Source organism: Colius striatus, chromosome 8, assembly GCF_028858725.1.
Source record: "Colius striatus isolate bColStr4 chromosome 8, bColStr4.1.hap1, whole genome shotgun sequence".
NCBI classification, from domain to species: Eukaryota; Metazoa; Chordata; class Aves; order Coliiformes; family Coliidae; genus Colius; species Colius striatus.
The window spans coordinates 34,676,215-34,698,010 of NC_084766.1; the positions used below are offsets into that span (position 1 = coordinate 34,676,215).

The 21,796-nt window shown below is 44.4% G+C and overlaps 1 protein-coding gene across 1 annotated transcript in view; it reads left to right on the top strand.

Annotated features, from left to right (window-relative positions):
* The first annotated feature begins 7,776 nt into the window (after window positions 1-7,776).
* The window catches only part of LOC104552647 (deleted in malignant brain tumors 1 protein), a 30,869-nt gene continuing 16,849 nt past the window's right edge, over window positions 7,777-21,796 (top strand). Inside the window, 17 exon segments of the mRNA XM_062000733.1 lie at window positions 7,777-7,843; window positions 9,840-9,875; window positions 10,625-10,660; window positions 10,894-11,246; window positions 11,425-11,465; window positions 11,731-12,111; window positions 12,589-12,931; window positions 13,387-13,735; window positions 14,277-14,588; window positions 15,126-15,437; window positions 15,899-16,210; window positions 16,465-16,556; window positions 16,678-16,685; window positions 17,366-17,492; window positions 19,226-19,395; window positions 19,861-20,132; window positions 20,764-20,932. Coding sequence (XP_061856717.1) covers window positions 7,777-7,843; window positions 9,840-9,875; window positions 10,625-10,660; window positions 10,894-11,246; window positions 11,425-11,465; window positions 11,731-12,111; window positions 12,589-12,931; window positions 13,387-13,735; window positions 14,277-14,588; window positions 15,126-15,437; window positions 15,899-16,210; window positions 16,465-16,556; window positions 16,678-16,685; window positions 17,366-17,492; window positions 19,226-19,395; window positions 19,861-20,132; window positions 20,764-20,932 — 3,380 coding nt within the window.

A 21,796-nucleotide genomic window follows, 5' to 3' on the forward strand; every position in this document is an offset into this window, starting at 1 on the left:
TGACAGGTAGCATCCTTAAATGACAATTTAATTTTGAAAGAAACTATGCTGCTGCTGAATGACCAGCAGCTCTGCAATAAATATTAGAAATGTGCTCACTGACTCATGCCTGTTAATCCCACTTCACGTCTGTTTTCTTCATCTGCACGTGACAAAAATCCCATCAAGGATCCATGTTTTGGAGATAACAAGATCAGGGAACAAAGGTCTTATCTTTCCCAGAGTTGGACTCCTTTGTCATCCAGGAGGACACGAATCCAGCTCCATCTGGTGTTTCTCATGCACCATTTCCTATTGCTCTTGGCCCCTGGCAGTGGCTGTTTTCACTCTTGTCGCTTTCTTTTGAAACACAAATTGTACAAACTAATTCCATACCAGATCACGTAAGCTTTGGTGAACACCTGCAGCTGATCACATTTGGTCAAGTGATTTGATGGGTTGAGTAATCTTCTTTCATTGAGTAATTTCACTGTCAATTAAAGATTTAAATCCAAGCATGAAAGGCTTTCTGTGATGATGGTTCATCTCATGAAAAGAGGATTGAAGGAGTTTAATAATTTAACAACTTAATCCTAACAATTTAGGATTGAAGGAACTGGAAGAGTAGGGAGTTTGCAGCCCAATAACAACCTTCAAGTTAGTTGTCACCTGCAATATTAGGACCCCAAATCTTAACACAGTACTTCAATCATCATCTTCTTCCTCTCAAGATGGATATCTTGACTCTGCTAGTGAAAAATACAGCCTGGGTCATGGGGAACCTAGATGACCAACTCTTGTTCCCCATCAAACATGAGTTTCTATCCCTTACCAAAGGGAAGTCCTGTCTGACCAACCTGATAGCCTTTTATGAAGACATAACCAGGTGGATAGATGGTGGTAGTGCAGTGGATGTGGTTTATCTTGATTTCAGTAAAGCATTTGACACTGTCTCCCACAGCATCCTTGCAGCAAAACTGAGAAGATGTGGGCTGGATGATGAGATAGTGAGTTGGACTGTTAACTGGTTGAAGGGAAGAAGGCAGAGAGTTGTGATCAATGGGGCAGGGTCTAGTTGGAGGCCTGTGTCTAGCGGAGTCCCTCATGGGTCAGTGCTGGGACTGGTCAATCTATTCATTAATGACCTTGATGAGGGAATAGAGGGCATTGTCAGCAAGTTTCCTGACTATACTAAACTGAGGGGAGTGGCTGACACACCAGAAGGTGAAGCCTTCATTCAACCAGACCTGGACAGACTGGAGGGTTGGGCAGAGACACATCTAATGAAATCCAACAAGGGCAAGTGTAGAGTCTTACATCTGGGAAAGAACAACCCCATGTACCAGTGCAGGTTGGGGAATGAACTCTTAGAGAGTAGTGTAGGGGAAAGGGGCCTGGGAGTCCTGGTGGGCAGCAGGAGGAGCATGAGCCAGCAATGTGCCCTCATGGCCAAGAAGGCCAATGGCATCCTGGGGTGGATTAGAAGGGCTGTGGGCAGTAGGTTGAGAGAAGTTTTGCTTCTCTTCTACTCTGCCCTCGTGAGACCACATCTGGAATATTGTGTATATTCCAAATATTGAAATATTTGAATGCAAGCACCACCAATGTACCCTCCTGAGCCTGCTTTGAAGTCCTGCTTTTTATGACTTCTGATTTTTCAGAGATTGGAGATCAAATTTTGCATAAAATTTGCATGGAATGATGAAATGTTTCAGATGGAGAAGGTTTTATGTAGCTAAAAATACCTATACCACCATGCACAACTGAAAGGGAAAAATCATTCTTTCAGTTTCAGGTGGATGTTCAGACATAACGTCTGAGTATTGTGTGATTAGTTCTTTAGGGAGGTCCTTTTTGAGAAAATGAGTTCTTTGAGCTATTTTCTATTATTTCTGATTCCCAGTTTAAATTATGTAAATACAAATTCAGGAAGACAGTCTTTCTAGTGTGAAATTTCTGTCTTGATTCCTGAAAGTGGCTCTGCATTTGAACTCAGAGTTTTGCTGTCTTGAACAGCATCATCTGTAATAAAGAACTTTTCCAAGCAACAAACTCTTCATCAAATAGCTCTATTTGTTCCTCAGGGTGTCCACAGCTCTGCTGGGTCAGTACCACAAGGGTTGCAGAGGTGACCTTGCACGGTTTGTCCCTTCAGGTAACCTTTGCACACAACATCTGGTCATCACTGGGCTCTGAGAACAACAAAACTCTACATAAACTGACACAACATCAGTTTTGGCTATCCAACTCTAGTTTCCAGTAACCAAACCACATCCAACCATCAGCCAGCTGCAAGTCTTCTCCTCCTGTTTTCTTAAACAGCAATAAATATTGTTGGATGGTACATGCTGGACTGAGATACTAAGAGATCCTCATGTGCCATGCCATCAGTAGGCAGCTGATAGAAAGTTCTTTGAACTAGACAGTGCCTTGAAAAAGCATTGTGCTTCCTTCTTCCCTGCCCATGGCTGCCTGCACGAGCTCATCTGCTCTCCCACTGCATCTCCCATGACCATGGTTCAAGATGGATCACCACAGGGGCCAAGCACCACACTGTTGATGACACAGCACACCTCATCAGAGCCCTTGCTGCAGAGTAGCTTTGCTTTATGTCTCTGAAAAATGCATTTTAATCCTTAGTGGTGGATCGTGAGCGATCAAGGCTGGCCCTGGACTGTGGCCAAGTCAAGTGGAAAAGGACTTGTCTGATCTCAGGTCAGCTCCACCTGAGTCAACAGACCTTTGTTACCTTTATTTCGACATTTATGGCTTTTGTGAGAAGGGACAGGCAACTCAGGAGGTCTGCAAGGGTGGTGGGAGAAAATGCAGGGGAAAAAGTAGAAGGGCCAAAGACCAACTAGGACTTAATCTGCCTACTACTGTAAAAGGCATTAAAAAAGAGCTTGTATAAATACACCTACAACAACAAGAAGGTTAAGAAGAATCTCCATCCTTTCTTGAATGAGGGGCAAAACACAGGGATGAGGAAAAGGATGAGATGCTTAATGCCCTCTTTGCCTCAGTCTTTAATAGTAAGACCAATTGTTTCTGGAGAGCTAAAAGATAATATAGGTTGAGGACAGAACTGGATACAATGATCCCCAAGTACTTAATGTTTAAGACCAAAGCAAGTGAAGTAGCTACAGGGCTATAATAAATTTCTGTTATCATGAAACTACAACCTAAGTGTTTGCAGCAAAACCCCAAATGTCTCCACAATGTCTTCCTCTGCTCAAAGCTGGTGGAAAGAAAAGATATGAGTGTCACAGAAAAGATATGGTGTCACAGAAAAGATATGAGCATCCATAGTATGATATTTAGGCCGTCATATTTGCATTAAAGTCTGAGGTTTTCCCCACCATTTCTTGGTTATATCCAGCGAGCCTCTTGCAGCTGTACATCAAATCTCAAATTTGAAGTTAAATGGTGTAGTCATTGAAGTGCTCTTGGTAAATGCACATGAAAATTGTTCATAACTAATGCTTCCATATTCTCTTTTTAATAATTCTTCTTCTAAGTGCTCTGCTAACCCTCATTTGAAAAGGCTTGTGTTAGTATTTATCTCTGTTTCAAGGCTTCTTGTCAGTTCAGTAAAAGCCTGTCTTATAATCATTCTTAGCTCAGGTTCCTGGTTCACAACTACACTAATCTTTCTACAGTGTAGCGTGGCAGCTACAAAGGGCACAATGGAATAAGTCAATGGCTATTGTCTTTTTCTTTTTGAAGGGACGATTCATGCATCCTTATTGAGAAGATAGAGTAGATTCATTGTGGTGTTGCATTCACGTGAACCAGGGAACACCAAAAGCCAACGGCAGTTGCAGGACAGTGAAATCCTCAGGAAAAAAGAAGTCATACAGGAGATGAAATGTATGAGGTTCTTATAACAGAGAACTTGCAAACACAATGCAGAGACTTTTCAGAGCACTCTAAATATTTCTATGGATCCCCACTGTTCTTACACTGCATTTGTTGAGCTTACAATCAATGTAAGAAAGCTGAATGTAAGAGAAAGTCATGAAAAGATGTTCTATATTATCTCTAAGGGATCTCCACCACATTTCTCTGGGGGATTTTTGGGTTTTTTTGTTTGACAAGCCAATGCAAACATTTATCTTCTCTAACAAAGACATAAAATGACAGGGATAGACAGCTAAGCCTTGCCTAATCTTTTGAGCAAGCTGTGAGTACTCAGGCAGGCAGTTAATGTAACCAGTACCTGCACGTGCATTATGCTACAGCCAGCTTCTAGGCTGTCTCCTTCACACTAGTTCTTGGTTATTTATGTACTGGCAAACACAGCCTGGAGCCCATTGGGCAATCTTTATGACTTGCTCAGACTACTGGAGAGCAATGCTATATTTTCTCTTCACATTAAAGAACAAAACCTACAGTTTGGTGTTTTCTTAGACAAACTTGTTTAGGTTTCACGTGCCTGACATCTTTTGTATTGTAAGACAAACTGAATCCCTTGCATTCTGTCTCAGCAATACGTGCTCAAGAACCAAGGCAGTAGTTTCCATTTCCTGTTGATGTGATAACAGCAGAGGATTGCTGCTATGCTATCAGGAATGCAGCCTCAGACATCAGCTGGTTTACAGGGGTTTTTACGGTACTGTTTTTTTTTACAGCAAGGTTCCTGCTGTTCTGATGCCAGTTAATGCAATTAAAAAGGAGTGGCAATCTAAGGTGTATTTTCTATAGAGAACACTGTCACTTTAGCTGCAAATCAAAGGTACCTGTTATCAAATCTGAAAAGATAAGTCCTCATGTAAGGTAACAAACGTTTACTGGAAATGTCAGAAATGCACCAGTCAGCTGGAATTGGCACAAATTCTGACAGGTAAGTTTGTGTTAAAGCACCATGCTACCAGGTTCAATCATTGTGGAGATGTTTAACCACAATGTATTTAGTCCTTCTCTGTTCCTGGATCTCCTTCACATCATCCATAACTTCTCTGTTCATGGTGTCACAGACCAGCTAAGGCTGGATGGTCTGGAGATCCTCTAGTCCATCACTTTGCTCGAAGCAGAGTCAGACAATGCAGATTGCTCAGAACTGTGTCTGGTTGGGTTTGAATATCTTGAAAAATAGAGGAATCATTAACTTCACTGGGCAACCTATTCCACTATTTGGACAACCTCACAGTGAATTTCTTTTTTTCCTATGTTTAAATGGAATTTACTGTACTTTGATTCCATTTGATGCTTGTTACTTCTTACCCTGTCACCAGGCATCATTGAGAAGGGTCTGTCTCTACTCCATTCCATCAGGTATTTCTACACATTGATGAGATCCCCCTGAGCCTTCTCTTCTCTGGGCCTCTCCTTGTATCAGAGATCATAGAATCATAGAATGGTTTCAACTGGAAGAGACCTTTAAGCTCATCGAGTCCAGCCTTTGTCCCAGCCCTATCAACTACTAGACCATTTCCCTAAGTATAACATCCACTCATCTCTGAAACCTCTTCAGTTGACTCCAGCAGGTGCAGCTTCACCAAAGCCGAGTATAGGGCAATGATCAGCTCCCTTCTCCTGCTGACAACACTGTTCCTGGTCCAGGGCAGGATGCCCTTGGCCTTCTTGGTTACCTGAGCACACTGCTGGCTCATGTTCAGCAGTTGTCAGCCAACACTGCCAGGTCCCTCTATGCCTGGCAGCTTCCCAGCAGCTCCTCCCCAAGCCTGTAGTGCTGCTGGGGGTTGTTGTGGCCCAAGTGTAGGACCTGACATTTGACCTTATTGAAACTCATGGCATTGGCCTTGGCCCAGCCATCCAACCTATCCAGATCTCTCTGTAAAGCTTCCCTCAAGCAGATTGACACTTCCACCCAGCTTGGTGTCATTTGCAAACTTGCTAAGGGTGCACTTTATCCCCTCATCCAGATCATTAATAAAGATGTTACACAGGAGTGGCCCCAGTACTGAGCTCTGGGGGACATCACTCGTGACCGACCACCAACTGGATTTAACTCCACTGACCACGACTCGTTGGACCTGACCATCACACCAGTCTTTCACCCAGGAAAATATCTGCCCATCCAAGCCAAGAACAGCCAATTTCCCCAGAACACCGTGGGAAACGGTGTCAAATGCCTTACTAATGTCAAGGTAGACAACATCCACAGGCTTTCCTTCATCCCAACAAGCATATCACCTAGTCATAGAAGGAGATCAGGTTTGTTAAACAAACAGGTTTCTTAAACAAAGATGTTCCAGTCCCTTAATAATCTTAGTGTCCCTTTGCCACATTTACTCCAGTGTGTCCCAAGTGTGTCTGTCAGTGCTGTGCAGAGTGGGAAGATCACCTTCCTTGACCTGCTGGCAATGCTTCTCTGAATGCAGCACCAGGATGCTACTGGCCATCTTTGCTGCAAGGGCACATTGCTGGCTCATGGGCAATTCATTCACCAAGACCCCCAGGTCTTTTTCTACAAAACTGCTTTTCAGATGCTTGGGCTCCTTGGTCTGTACAAAGGTCTTGTTTTTCAAGAATTTAGAGGCAGTGTTATGCCTTCCTAATGGCAACGTGTGATCACTCCACTGAGCACATGGTCTTGTTTTTGCTTTTGCCAGGGATTCAGGAACAGTAGAGCTGTGAATCACAGTGTTCAGGCTTACATTTCTTTATTAACATATGAATACAATCAATTGTATTTATCATTGTCCTCCAGTTTGTTTGCTCTTCTCAGCACTGCTTTGACAGCTTCTGATTCTGTTTCTGGACTCTGGCCTTTTGTCTTTCTTTCCTCTATTCTAGCACTGGGAACTTTGCAGGAAGAGGACTCTTTATTCCCTTTGTCTCTAGACCCAATCTGTGCTTTTCTGTAGGAGGAAGGTTGGAATATACTAAAAGGACTCACAACAAGTATTATGGTTTGGTTACTGTTTGCATCATAACTAAAATGAGCAGATAGGTACAGCCTGGATGATGTTTAATGAGTAGAATATTTGACTGACAGTTGGCCTGTTTCTAGCTAGATTGTAATTTCTCCTCATCAGAGAAGGAAAAAGTGGAAGTGCAAGACAGTCACTCTAGCAAACAGCAGGAGAGGGTTGTGGGCTGGTGTGCTCCAAGTGATCTGTAGCTCCATTAAGATTTCACAGACACCAACCCAGAAAACCAGTTCTTTCCCTTTTTATTAACTTTGTAATTCAAAGGATTCGGGGAAGCCTTGCTGACAAATTCAGCTGAGGAGAATAACAGTAGACTGAGTGAAGGCACTAATAGAGCAAGCTCAACAGATGAAGTCCCCTCAGAGTGTGTTACAAACAGCTGACATTAACTTACTTATAATACCTGACAAAATCCCGTTGTGCTCTTTGTGAACAAACAGCAGAGGAAAAGGTTAGAGTCAAAACCATCAGGATTATTAATATTTATGAGACCAAATCTTGCTGCTGAAGGATTTACCAGAAAGCCTGTTATGAATTTACTGCCTCGCATTCAATGTGTTACATTCTGCTTAATTAAGTCGTTCATTGTAAGCAATAAACAGATAAAATTGAGGTGACTGGGACAAGGAAACACGTAAGTTCATCACTTTAGTTCCAAAGGTAAGGCTGGCTTTGCATGTACAGTTAAGATAATTTCTGACAAAGGGCAGTAGCCCAAATTATCCAGGAAGTGGAAATTTTACCTTCCAATAGAATTGGTGCGTAAAGATCGGGTAATCATAAAAAATATTGCATAAGACATCAGATACAACATGGGCCACACTGACCTTGGGACCCTCACTCTATTACAGGTGGAGAGTATAAATTCTGATGTTTTCCTTTATTGACATCTCTTGACAAGATGGGTGCTGTGAAGAACTTGCTGTGGTTATTCCTCTTAAACATAGCCCTCCTGGATGCCACCACAGGTAAAGCACTTGAGACCTTTAAGGAATATTCTTCCAAAAACAGGCAGAAAAAAGGTGGGGGGTCTTAATCCTCTACACTGATTCCATTCATGTAGCTCACATGCTTATATAATTAACTGTGTAATGATTAGAAGTAAGACAGAGTTGCCCAGAGAGGTTGTGGAATCTCCCTCCTTGGAGGTCTTCAAGACCCACCTGGACATGTTCCTATGGGACCTGGTCTAGGTGAACTTGTTTCTGCGGGGTGATTGGACTAGATGATCTCTAAAGGTCCCTTCCAAACCTTACCATTTTATGATTTTATGTTGTCTTATTAAAAGTATGATCCAATCAATACCATGATCACCAATTATTGATGTGGAAGTAAATTTAATGCAATGAAATGGATATTGCCCTAAATTTTTGCTTTGCAGTAGTGTCTTCCAGCATAGTTAAACCCCACCAAAATAATATTACCATGAAAATGCTACTGAGAGACTTAGTTCCTATAAATTTGTGGGTTTCAGTATGGAATGAAGAGGGAGTACAGCTTCTTTGCCTGAATTGTGTGTTTGTTTTCTAAGACTTCAAATTCAACCTTGCAGATGCACAGGGAACAATCCAATGCATTTTTTAACTTTATATAGTTTAATGGAAGCACAGTTGCTATCCTGCGTGGTATCATGAAATCTCAGAGGTTTTCATTTTCCTCACAATTGTGCCCTTGAGACTTTAATGCACATGGAAGAAAAATGTGGAGACTAGCAATTCAATCTGCACATTTAACCATGAGAATCAGAATAGGATTGTTTTTTCTCAGAAATCAGTGTTTAGTATCGCTGAGAACTTTCTGAATGCTTTCAGTATTTTACAGGGATGAATTCTTAGCTTTACTATTCCCATAAAACATTGCTTGAGATGTATCATGCCTGCCAGCCTCTCACTTTGCCTCAGAGAGAGGTAAAGTCTTCCCTGCTTTAATTCAGGCACTAGGCATAAGTCTCTTCTTTCATGGAAGAAATCTGATGTGTTACTCTAAAACAGATTTCTTTCCACAGGGACATTTTCTTTCCTAGATAGCAGCAGACTTTGAAAAAAAGTGGTCCTTGTTGACCACATTAAGGTGGGACTTAAAAGCTTCTTTAAAAACTGTAATTTTCATTGCTCCCATCCTGGAAGACCACGCAGATGAGAACCCATCTCCCATCACTCATGTGACAGGGTGACCCCAATGACCCCTGTGATGGAATGAAAATCTGTCAATGTGACTTCATCCTAAAGGTCCTCATCTGCTTCTTTCTCTTCCCCCTCATAGTTATCCCAATCACAGCTACAAAGACAACCGTGGTATACACTCATACAGGTGAGTCTGAATTTGTCATGATGTTTGGACACTTCTTTGCTGGTACTAGTTAATGGTTCACCAGTTTGGGTTTGATTTCTCCATGGGAGAGCAGAGCCAGGGAAACACAGAGTGTAAGGAAGCAGAAGGTGGCAGTCCTGGTGGCCTGAAGCTCATAGAGTATGGCCAGTTCCCCATTGTGAGAAGGTGTCTTTGTGCCTGAGGGTTTTCCCACTTGTTCCTTCACTCCTGGGCAGTTTCTGCTCCAGTAAATGCCTACTTTGGACAAGGCACTGGCAATATCTACCTGGATGATGTGAACTGCACAGGGAATGAATCCTCCCACTTCCAGTGTAGTCACAGAGGCTGAGGTGTCACAACTGTGGCCACAGTGAAGATGCTTCTGTTGTGTGCTCAGTAATGTTACTTTTCCTCCCTAAATACGGAGAAGCAGTCCAAAAGTGGCCCTTGTTGACCACAACTAGTTAGGTGTTGGAAGCATGTTCCAACACTGGGTTTTCCAATGCTCACACTGTGGAGGACACCCCTGATGGTCTCAAGCTCTCTGTCACCCATGTGATGGTGGTAAAAATGTCCCCAGTGCTGAGAGAAAGTCTATTGATGTGAATTCATCCACAGAGTCCTCACTTGCTTCTTTGTCTCCCTCCCCTACAGACTCTAGAAGCAGCTTCACGACGTCTCCTCCTTCAGGTGAGTCTCAGTCACCTGCACGGGCTGCTCCGACGTGCATTTATCCCAAAGGCTGCAGCTCCTCTCTGCCTCTCGTGTGGGGCTGCTCTGGGCCCGCAGGCTCCAGCACGGCCTGTGCCATGGCCCCTCCTCACACAGTCCCTCGCCCGTCTGGGCTCACTCACACGGAGCTGCTGGTAGCTCTCAGTCCTGCCATGGCCCTCCATGGGTTGCAGGAGTACGCTGCATTCTCTCCATGGCTTACAGAGGGGTCTCTGGTCTAGTGCTTCTCCTTCCTTCCTCCTTCTCTGGCTGAAGTGTCCACCTGGTGGCCTCCATCTTGTATCACTCTCACACCTCCTGCCAGCACTTCAAATTCCTGTCCCTAAACAGTGCTGGCAGAGGTGCCAGATTGGCCCAGCCGGGCTGGAGGTGGGTGTGAACCCAGGAGCCGGGGGGGAGAGTCCACAAACTCTTTACTGGGTCTTCACTGCAATCTGCTCCCCCTGTTACCAAGCAAAAGCTGCTCCTTGCTAAACCAGGACACATTCAAAAAGTGGCCCTTGTTGACCACAATTAGTTAGGATTTGGAAGCATGTTCCATCACTGGATTTTCCAATGCTCACACTGAGGAGGACAACCCTAATGGTCTCAAGCTCTCAATCATCCATGTGACGGTGGTACCAACGTCCCCAGTGCTGAGAGAAAATCTGACGATGTGAATTCATCCGTGAGATCCTCACTTGCTTTTTTCTCTTCCTCCTCTACAGGTGCTACAAGCAACTCTGCAATCTATGCTCCTTCAGGTGGGGTTGAATTTGTCATGCTGTCTGTACACTTCATTGGTGGTAGTGGGTCAGAGATTGGGGTTTGATTTCTTAATGGGAAAGCAGAGCCAGGGAAATGCAGAGTGTAAGGAAGCAGAAGGTGGCAGTCCTGGTAGCTTGGACTTTGCAGAGCACGGCCAGTTCCACCTTGAGAGAAAGTCTCTGCGTGTCTGAGGGTTTTCTCACATCTTCCCTCTCTCTTCCTTTCCAAGGTGCCTCCCTCACCCTGGTGAACGGCAGAAACCGGTGTGAGGGGCGTGTGGAGATTTCATACAATGGGGGCCAGGGCACAGTGTGTGATGACAGCTGGGACCTGAGTGATGCCCAGGTGGTGTGCAGGCAGCTGGGATGCGGCGATGCTCTTTCTGCTCCAGCAAATGCCTACTTTGGACAAGGCACTGGCAATATCTACCTGGATGATGTGAGCTGCAGAGGGAATGAATCCTCCCTCTTCCAGTGCAGCCACAGAGGCTGGGGCACCCACAACTGTGGCCACAGTGAAGATGCTTCTGTTGTGTGCTCAGGTAATGTTACTTTTCCTCTTTTTCTTCCTAAATACTGGGAAGCTTTCAAAGACTGATCATTGTGGATGTTGAAAACTTCTTCCAACACTGTGTTTTCCAATGCTCACACTGTGGAGGAGAAACCCTGATGGTCTCAAATTCTTCATCACCCATGTGACAGGGTAGCTTCAACAGCCCCAGTACTGGACAAAATATGTCCATGTGCCTTCATCCACAAAGACCTCACTTTCTTCTTTCTCTCCCTCCCCTACAGATGCAAGAAACAACTTCACAACATCTGCTCCTCCAGGTGGGTGTGAATTTGTCATGGTATTCTGGACACTTATTTAGTGGCAGTGATTCTGATGTTGGGATTCGATTTCTCCATGGAGAGCAGAGCCAAGGAAATGCAAAGTGTAAAGAAGTAGAAGAGAAAAGTCCTGGTGACCTGAAACTCATAGAGCATTAGCAATGGCCCATTGAGAGAATGTGTCTTTATGCCTGAGAGTTTTCCCACCTGTTTCCTGTTTCTTTCCAAGGTCCCTTCCTGAGCCTGGTGAACGGCAGCAACCAGTGTGAGGGGCGCGTGGAGATTTCACAAGATGGGGAAAGGGGCACAGTGTGTGACGACAGCTGGGACCTGAGTGATGCCCAGGTGGTGTGCAGGCAGCTGGGCTGTGGTGTTGCTGTTTCTGCCCCAGGAAATGCCTACTTTGGACAAGGCACTGGCAATATCTACCTGGATGATGTGAGCTGCAGAGGGAATGAAACCTCCCTCTTACACTGCAGACACAGTGGCTGGGGCGTCCACAACTGTCGACACAGTGAGGATGCTTCTGTTGTGTGCTCAGGTAACATTACTTTTCCTCTTTTTCTTCCTAAATACTGGGAGGCTTTCATTGAATGTCCCTTGTTGACCATAATTAGGTGGGTGATGGAAGCTTGTTCCAACACTGGGTTTTCCAATGCTCACGCTGGGGAGGACAACCCTGCTGAGACCCCAAGCTCTCCATCACCCACGTGACAGGGTTACTCCAACATCCCCAGTGCTGGGCAAAACCTGTGGGTGTACCTTTATCCACAAATTCCTCACTTGCTTCTTTCTCTTCCTCTCCTAAAAATGTTATAAACACAACTTCACAACATCTGCTGCTCCAGGTGGGTCTCGATTTGTCAGTGTGTCTGGCCTCTTCTTTGCAGGCAGTGGTTCAGAGATTGGGGTTGGATTTCTCCATGGGAGAGCAGAGCCAAGGAAATGCAGAGTGTAATGAAGCAGAAAGTAGCAGTCCTGATGGCCTGAAACTCGTCGAGTATTAGCAATTGCCCATTGAGAGAAGGTATTTTTGAGCCTGAGAGTTTTCTCATTTTTTCCTTCTCTCCTTCTTTCCAAGGTACCACCCTGAGCCTGGTGAATGGCAGAAATCGGTGTGAGGGACGTGTGGAGATTTCACGTTATGGGGAAAGGGGCACGGTGTGTGATGACAGCTGGGACCTGAGTGATGCCCAGGTGGTGTGCAGGCAGCTGGGCTGTGGTGTTGCTGTTTCTGCCCCAGGAAATGCCTACTTTGGACAAGGCACTGGCAATATCTACCTGGATGATGTGAGCTGCAGAGGGAATGAATCCTCCCTCTTCCAGTGCAGCCACAGAGGCTGGGGCGTCCACAACTGTGGCCACAGTGAAGATGCTTCTGTTGTGTGCTCAGGTAATATTACTTTTCCTTCCTAAATACTGACAGGTCTTCCAAAAGTGGCCCTTCTTGAACACTGTTAGTTAGGTGTTGGAAGCATGTTCCAACACAGGGTTTTCCATTGCTCCCACTCTGGAGGACAAACTTGATGAGACTCCCAAGTTCATCATTATCCATGTGACAGGGCGGCACCAATGTCCTCAGTGCTGTGAGAGAATCTGTCAATGTGCCTTCATCCACAAGTTCCTCACTTGCTTCCTTTTCTTCCTCCACTACAGATGCTACGGAAAACTTCACGACATCTGCTCCTCCAGGTGGGTTTGAATTTGTCACGTCCTTCTGCACAGTTTTTTGGTGGTACCAGTTATTCTTGTGCAGGCTGGGGGTGGGTTTGTCCATGAGCAGAGCCAGGGACACGTACAGTGTAAGGAAGTACAAGACTGCATTCCTGGTGGCCTGATCCTTGTAGAGCATTGCCAGTGCCTCTTTGATAGAAGGCTCTTGTGTGCCTGAGGGTTTTGCTTCATGTTCCCTCCCTCCTTCTTTCCAAGGTCCCTTCCTGAGCCTGGTGAACGGCAGCAACCAGTGTGAGGGGCGCGTGGAGATTTCACAAGATGGGGAAAGGGGCACAGTGTGTGACGACAGCTGGGACCTGAGTGATGCCCAGGTGGTGTGCAGGCAGCTGGGCTGTGGCGATGCTGTTTCTGCCCCAGGAAATGCCTACTTTGGACAAGGCACTGGCAATATCTACCTGGATGATGTGAGCTGCAGAGGGAATGAGCCCTCCCTCTTACACTGCAAACATAGTGGCTGGGGCGTCCACAACTGTCGCCACAGTGAGGATGCTTCTGTTGTGTGCTCAGGTAACATTACTTTTCCTCTTTTTCTTCCTAATTACTGGGAGGCTTTCATTGAGTGACTCTTGTTGACCATAATTAGGTGGGTGATGGAAGCTTGTTCCAACACTGGGTTTTCCAATGCTCACACTGGGGAGGACAACCCTGCTGAGACCCCAAGCTCTCCATCACCCACGTGACAGGGTTACTCCAACATCCCCAGTGCTGGGCAAAACCTGTGGGTGTGCCTTTATCCACAAATTCCTCACTTGCTTCTTTCTCTTCCTCTCCTAAAAATGTTATAAACACAACTTCACAACATCTGCTGCTCCAGGTGGGTCTCGATTTGTCAGGGTGTCTGGCCACTTCTTTGCAGGCAGTGGTTCAGAGGTTGGGGTTAGATTTCTCCATGGGAGAGCAGAGCCAAGGAAATGCAGAGTGTAATGAAGCAGAAAGTAGCAGTCCTGATGGCCTGAAACTCGTTGAGTATTAGCAAATGCCCATTGAGAGAAGGTATTTTTGAGCCTGAGAGTTTTCTCATTTTTTCCCCTTTCTCCTTCTTTCCAAGGTACCACCCTGAGCCTGGTGAATGGCAGAAATCAGTGTGAGGGGCGTGTGGAGATTTCACGTTATGGGGAAAGGGGCACGGTGTGTGATGACAGCTGGGACCTGAGTGATGCCCAGGTGGTGTGCAGGCAGCTGGGCTGTGGTGTTGCTGTTTCTGCCCCAGGAAATGCCTACTTTGGACAAGGCACTGGCAATATCTACCTGGATGATGTGAGCTGCAGAGGGAATGAATCCTCCCTCTTCCAGTGCAGCCACAGAGGCTGGGGTGTCCACAACTGTGGCCACAGTGAAGATGCTTCTGTTGTGTGCTCAGGTAATATTACTTTTCCTTCCTAACTACTGGGAATGTTTTAAAGTATGGCCCTTGTTGACCATAATTATGTGGATGTTGGAAGTGTGTTCCAACATGGGATTTTCCAATGCTTACACTGGGGAGGACAACCCTGATGAGACCCCAAGCTCTCCATCACCCATGTGACAAAGTGATTCCAACATCGCCAGTGCTGTGAGAAAATCTGTCAATGTGCCTTCATCTATAAGGTCCTCACTGCTTCTTTCTCTTCCTCCTCTACAGATGCTATAAACAGTTTCACAACAGCTTCTGCTCCAGGTAGGTCTGAATTTGTCATGTTATCTGTACAATTCTTTGCTGGTTCTGGTTAATGGTTCACAAGATGAGATTTGATTTTTCCATGGGAAAGCAGAGCCAGGGAAATGCAGAGTGTAAGGAAGCAGAAGGTGGCAGTTCTGGTGGCCTGAAATTTGTAGAGCACTGACAGTTCCCCATTGAGAGAAGGTGTCTTTGTTCCTGAGGATTTTCCCATGAGTTCCCTGTCTCTTCCTTTCCAAGGTGCCTCCCTCACCCTGGTGAATGGCAGCAACCGCTGTGAGGGACGTGTGGAGATTTCATACAATGGGGGCCAGGGCACGGTGTGTGACGACAGCTGGGACCTGAGTGATGCCCAGGTGGTGTGCAGGCAGCTGGGCTGTGGTGTTGCTGTTTCTGCTCCAGGAAATGCCTACTTTGGACAAGGCACTGGCAATATCTACCTGGATGATGTGAGCTGCAGGGGGAATGAATCCTCCCTCTTCCAGTGCAGCCACAGAGGCTGGGGCATCCACAACTGTGGCCACAGTGAAGATGCTTCTGTTGTGTGCTCAGGTAACGTCACTTTTTCTTCCTAAATACTGACAGGTCTTCCAAAAGTGGCCCTTCTTGAACACTATTAGTTAGGTGTTGGAAGCATGTTCCAACACGGTTTTTTCCATTGCTCCCGCTCTGGAGGACAAACCTGATGAGACTCCCAAGTTCATCATTATCCATGTGACAGGGTGGTACCAATGTCCTCAGTGCTGTGAGAGAATCTGTCAATGTGCCTTTATCCACAAGTTCCTCACTTGCTTCCTTTTCTTCCTCCCCTACAGATGCTATCGCCAACTTCACAACATCTGCCCCTCCAGGTGGGTTTGAATTTGTCATGTCCTTCTGCACAGTTTTTTGGTGGTACCAGTTATTCTTGTGCAGGCTGGGGGTGGGTTAGAGCATTGCCAATACCTCTTTGATAGAAGGCTCTTGTGTGCCTGAAGGCTTTGCTTCATGTTCCCTCTCTCCTTCTTTCCAAGGTCCCTTCCTGAGCCTGGTGAACGGCAGCAACCAGTGTGAGGGACGCGTGGAGATTTCACAGTACGGGGAAAGGGGCACGGTGTGTGATGACAGCTGGGACCTGAGTGATGCTCAGGTGGTGTGCAGGCAGCTGGGCTGTGGCGATGCTGTTTCTGCCCCAGGAAATGCCTACTTTGGACAAGGCACTGGCAATATCTACCTGGATGATGTGAGCTGCAGAGGGAATGAGCCCTCCCTCTTACAATGCAAACACAGTGGCTGGGGCGTCCACAACTGTCGCCACAGTGAAGATGCTTCTGTTGTGTGCTCAGGTAACGTTATTTTTCCTTCCTAAATACTGAGAGGCTTTCATTGAGTGTCCCTTGTTGACCATAATTAGGTGGATGTTGGAAGTGTGTTCAAAGATTATTATGTCACTCCAAGTGTGGAGAACAAACCTAATGAGATCCCCAAGCTCTTCATCATCCCTGTGAGAGGGTGGCACCAATGTCCCCAAACACTGGGAGAAAACTTGGACATTCTCTTTCGTCCACAAGGTCCTTACTTGTTTCTTCTTTTCCTACAGGTGCCATAAACGTGACCACTAATTCCACTCCACCAGTAACTACTCCAGGTGTGTTTGCTCTTGCCATCTCTCTGATACATTACTTTGTTTTAGTCAGTATTTTACAGGCTGGGGTTTTGTCATCACACAATGTCATCCATTTGGTAAAAATCATCATTGGTTGTAAGATGTTAAATCTGGCACACTGGTCCCCTACCTCTTTTCCTGATTCAGTTGCTCAAGTAAGATTTCTGACCATGTTGGTTTTGTGTAAAATCTTTTCTTTACTTCTCTGTTTGCTATGTTATTTTCCCAACACCTCTCTCTCTCACACACGTGTGCTTTAAGCTACCAAATGCAGCAAGGTTTAGTCAGAGCGACCATCACAGTTGTGGGTTGAGTGAGAAAAGCACAACCATTCTGTTTATCTCGAGATTTAACCTCTTTTTATTACAACTTGGATGCATATAATTTGTTTTAACTTCATCAGAAGTAAATAATCTAAATGAATCACAGCTATATCTTCTTCTATTTCTTTTCTTTGTTTTTCTCAGCCAGAAAATACTTTTGTGGTGACTTGCTTTTCAGTTCCTCTGGAACGCTTCAGAGTCCTTCTTATCCTCAGAGTTATCCAGATAATGCAGACTGCTTGTGGCAAATACAAGTAATGAACAATTTCCGCATTATGCTCACGTTGCAGAGTATTCAGTAAGTAAACCGCTTCCTGCGTGGGCAAGAAATGGGTCTGAAAGTCATCTGCAGCCACAGATTTCAAGCACATTTCCCATGTTTACAAGCGAATTATAATTATCACATTGGAATTTTAAGAGTCCATTATCTTTCTTATTTGTTTAATATTGTTTGCTTTAAAAGGCAAAGTTTGCCAAATGCATTTTGTTAAACATTCATGTTTCTTCCTCAGGTTGCAAGGTGGGTGCCAGAATGACTACATCGAGATCTACGATGGGCCACCTAATACTTCTCCTCTGCTTGGAAGAATTTGCTCTGCTTCTAATCTCACGTACACATCTTCCTCGAACTTCCTGACTGTCAGATTTCACAGGGACTCCAGATATTCCAGCAGTGGGTTTTATGCTCACTATCAGTCTTTTCCAGCAGACCAAAACACCAGTAAGTTTCCATTCTGTTTGTCATGTTTTCTTTGATCAGAAGCTTTTACACTTTGATTTTATTTGCTAAATAAGTATTTGTCAATGCTGTTAAAGAAACTCCATGCAGATGATATTCCTACTTGAATTTTGTAACTGGTTATTGATCAGTCACTTTCAGACAATTATTACTTTTTAAAGAAATCTTCAAGTATGAAATTAATTGCCTTTATATGTTTGCTCCAGTGGCCAGTCTGAGTTCATACTTCTTATTACATCACTATTTGTGTCTTTTTCTACATTTATGGTCAGATTTTCATAAAGTCATAGAAATATTTGTTAGAAAGGACCTTTGGAGTCTTCCTAGTCCAACTACTTTAAAGAGGTATTGCAAACACCAGTACAGGTCCATCATGAATCTGTCTACCTGAGTCTCTCGAAACATTCAGAGGATGAAATCTTCAAAGCCACTTCTCTGGGTGACCTGTTCCAGTACTGTCCTGCAGTCCCAGTGGGAAAGTTTGTCTAGTGTGTGCTCATAACCTCCTCAGACACAAGCAATAGTTATCACATTTGCTTCTGTCATCTTTGTAGCTGCCTTTCACGAAGCTGTGTATTGCCAATAGGTCCCTGCCATCAGCTATCTCTCTCTACCAAAGGCCAGACTCTTCTTGAGATCATTACTTCTCAATTCATGGACTCAGTGAACTATCACGAAGATGATTTCAGAATCCCCTCCCACCCAAGCAGAGTTTCTGCAAGTCAGTGTGTACATTTAGTCCTACACTTTCCATAATTTCTTTTGGATTCTTAGTCAGGAAAAATTCCCACTTCTCATCACTTTTGTGTGAGTGGTGATACAGTCCCAAGGCCTTATTGAAAGCCCACTGTAAGCTGTGTGTTTTTGGCAGGAAAGTAACTGAAAGGCAGGTAAGTTTGTCAGAGACTTGCTTATTCATGTCTAAGTCTAAGGTATCTAAGGTGTAAAACTAAGAGGCTTGCCTTATGAATTCTCTCCCCTAAATGGTAGCAGCTGTTGTGTTTGTTGAAGTCATAATGTGCAAGCTTCAACAAGTATCCCAAATCACTACTAATTCTCATTTTCTCCCCTTAGCCCTCGTGTGTTCGGCAAACTACATGCAAGCAGTTGTGAGCAGGCACTATCTCCAGTCACAGGGCTACCCATTGCAGAACATCACCTTGTCTGACCCTTCTTGTAGACCAATAATTACCTCAACTGAAGTTCTATTCAACATTCCATACAACGGCTGTGGTACACGCAGACAGGTTGGTGTCAATGTATTTTGGAGAGCCCTCCAGGTCTGGGACATGGAAATTTAATAGACATTTGGAAAACTCACATGGTGGTGTAGCCCACAGGTATTTAAAACAAAGAATAGAAGTACATGTTTCTGCAGGCTAAGGTTTGTTAAACATTCCTACTTATCCTTCACAGGGTTTAGGTAATCCCTGTACCTATTTCAAAGTGATGTTCTAGAGACCAAAGTATAGGGGAGAGGAAAGTGAACAATCCCACTCAGGGATTACTTGTGATTTCTGAGTGTGACGTGTTCCTTCTAATATTAGGAGCTGACATATAACAGAATCTCATAGTACACAGTGTGGACATGGCTACATGTGATAATTTTGTATTCATCTAACGTGTCAAATAGGGCGACAACGAAACCATCACCTACTCCAATGTGATAAAAGTGGCTGCTTCTGGCTCCATCATCAAGAGACAAAAGGACCTTAACTTGCACATCAACTGCAAAATGCTCCAGGACACCTGGGTGAAAGTAATGTACATTGCTGATGACATTTTTAATGTCAGAGAAACCCAGTATGGCAGATACAACGCGACCTTGACGTTCTACAATTCCTCATCTTTCCTGTGGCCAGTGCATGACTTCCCATACTATGTTGACCTGAATCAGAATCTGTTCCTTGAGGCTTCTCTTCAGACCTCTGACCCAAACCTGGTGTTATTTGTGGATACATGTGTGGCATCACCTGATCCTAACAATTTTAAAACACTAACCTATGATTTGATCAGAAGAGGGTAAGAACTTTCTAAAGAATTACTTTTAAAGTATCTGTACATATAGTTTACATATAGAAATCTCTGCCACTCTTACTTTTTGCCTCAGTTTCTGCTCTTGCTAAAAACACTTCTTTCAAATCCTTTTGAGTTCCCTCATATTCTTACCTTCTGGTTCTGTATTTAAACTTGGCACATACTGCACAGACATAGTGTAGTAGTGTCTCTATCCACAACAGCTAACCTGTTAATTTTATGTCTTTCTAGGTGTGCTGAGGATTCTACCTACTCTTCTTACTACTCTGCACACAGTAGTGTTGCTCGGTTTGGATTTAACGCCTTTTCATTTGTTAACCGATACCCGTCAGTTTACCTGGAGTGTGAGCTGGTGGTGTGCAGGTCCTATGACTACTCTTCCCGCTGCTATCAAGGCTGTCTTAGCAGGTTCAAGAGGAATGTAGGTTCCTCCTATCAAAACATGAACGTCATTATTGGGCCTGTCAAGCTGCAGGAAGCTCACGCTGAGAACAGGAATGGCCGTAAGTTTAAATAACATCATACTCTATTACTGTACGTTTGTGTGTCAGTTCAGACATGAAATACAGCTCTGAAAGGTATCTTTACTGGTTTATTCTCAACTCTGCCCTAATTCATATGGGAATGGCTTTTAAAAAACTTTTATTGAACTATTCTGTAAGATCTTTTACAAGCTGTTTCCTTTGCATCATAGTTTAGATCCATTATTTGCTCTGCAAGTGTCAAACGGCAATAGATTCAGGTCTGGAGGAAGAAGCATGAGATGTAACTCATCTCCCTGCAGGACTCACTTTAATTTTTCAAATATTTCAGTGCCTGATTGGCATGTCTCTTGTTTATTAGCAACTAATCTGTAAGTCCCCTTGGAAATGTTGTTTCCCAGTATCCTGTAACTGCTGTTTTCACTATCAGAAACCCACGCCTTAGGTGTAATCTTTAACTCCTTGCCATAATCTCTACTGATTTAGTGTGGCCACAGAATCATATGTGAAACGAGGTGCAATAAACCACTTTGGTTTCTGATCAGATCCAGATTGCAACATCTTAATTCAAGTCCTCCTTGCCTAATTACCTTTGAGATTAACTCACTCAGGAAAACAAACATAAGCCTCTCACTTTCTCTTTTGTGCACAGAGCTGGGCTCTGACACCCAGGCGAAAGGCGAGTCTCAGAGCACAGAACCCGCTGCCAGCTCCCACATTCCTCTGGTTGTGACCACTGTGGTGCTGGTGGTTGCTCTTCTCACGGTGGGAGGACTTCTTTTGAAGCGTAAACTGCAGGAACCCAGCCCGTACCAGATCATGTGAGAGTCAACCCAAGACTTGCAGGTAGAAGGATATTTTCACCAGACATCTGCTCCACTATTTGGTTTTGCACTTTGTGTAGACTGTAACTCTTGTGTGACTATTCCACCATCCTGATCTTGCTTGAAGAATGTACTGTATCAAGACAACATCCAGTGTTACCATGAACTGAACTTATAAAAGTGCCTGTCTCTAAAACCTTCAAGTCCAAATACACCTAAGATCTAAAGAAAAGTTGACTCTTCCATCTCCCCATCCAAATAGGTTACCATCTTCAACACAGGACATTTCAGAGCATGTCAGTTGAGCTCCTGGGGGACTATCTCCCTATGAAGCTTCATTCAGATGACTTCAGAAAGAATAACTGACTTCTCTTGTCCTTGCTGATATGCAGATAAAAACCAACTGTGTCTCACCATGAAACACTCTGGAAAGTAATCCAAGAAAAATGTTTCTTTGTGATTAAAATATCTCAATAATGAGCCACCAGAGAAAATGCACAGGGGCTGCTCATCAGGAATTGCTGTGTGCCTTTTTTGGGGTGTATGGTTCTTTACAATTACAAGTTTCTCTGAGAAAATGTAGGTCATTTGTAAGATTTTGTATAGATATGATAAAATACGACAAAATATGTAATGAAAAAAAGAAGGGAAGAAAACGCTTTTTGAGCAATACTTTATGTACTTGCAAATATGCCCCCTGTGTGTCTGAACATCCAGTTAAGGCATGATCAGGTTGGAGAATGTGGCTTCTGACAAAGTGACTTTGCCAAGTGGTGATCTCTGCTCTTGCTCTTACGCGTTTCCACACCCGTAAGGAAGGGGTGGGAGGGTGGGGGTTGGAGGAGAACGTACGTAAGTTGC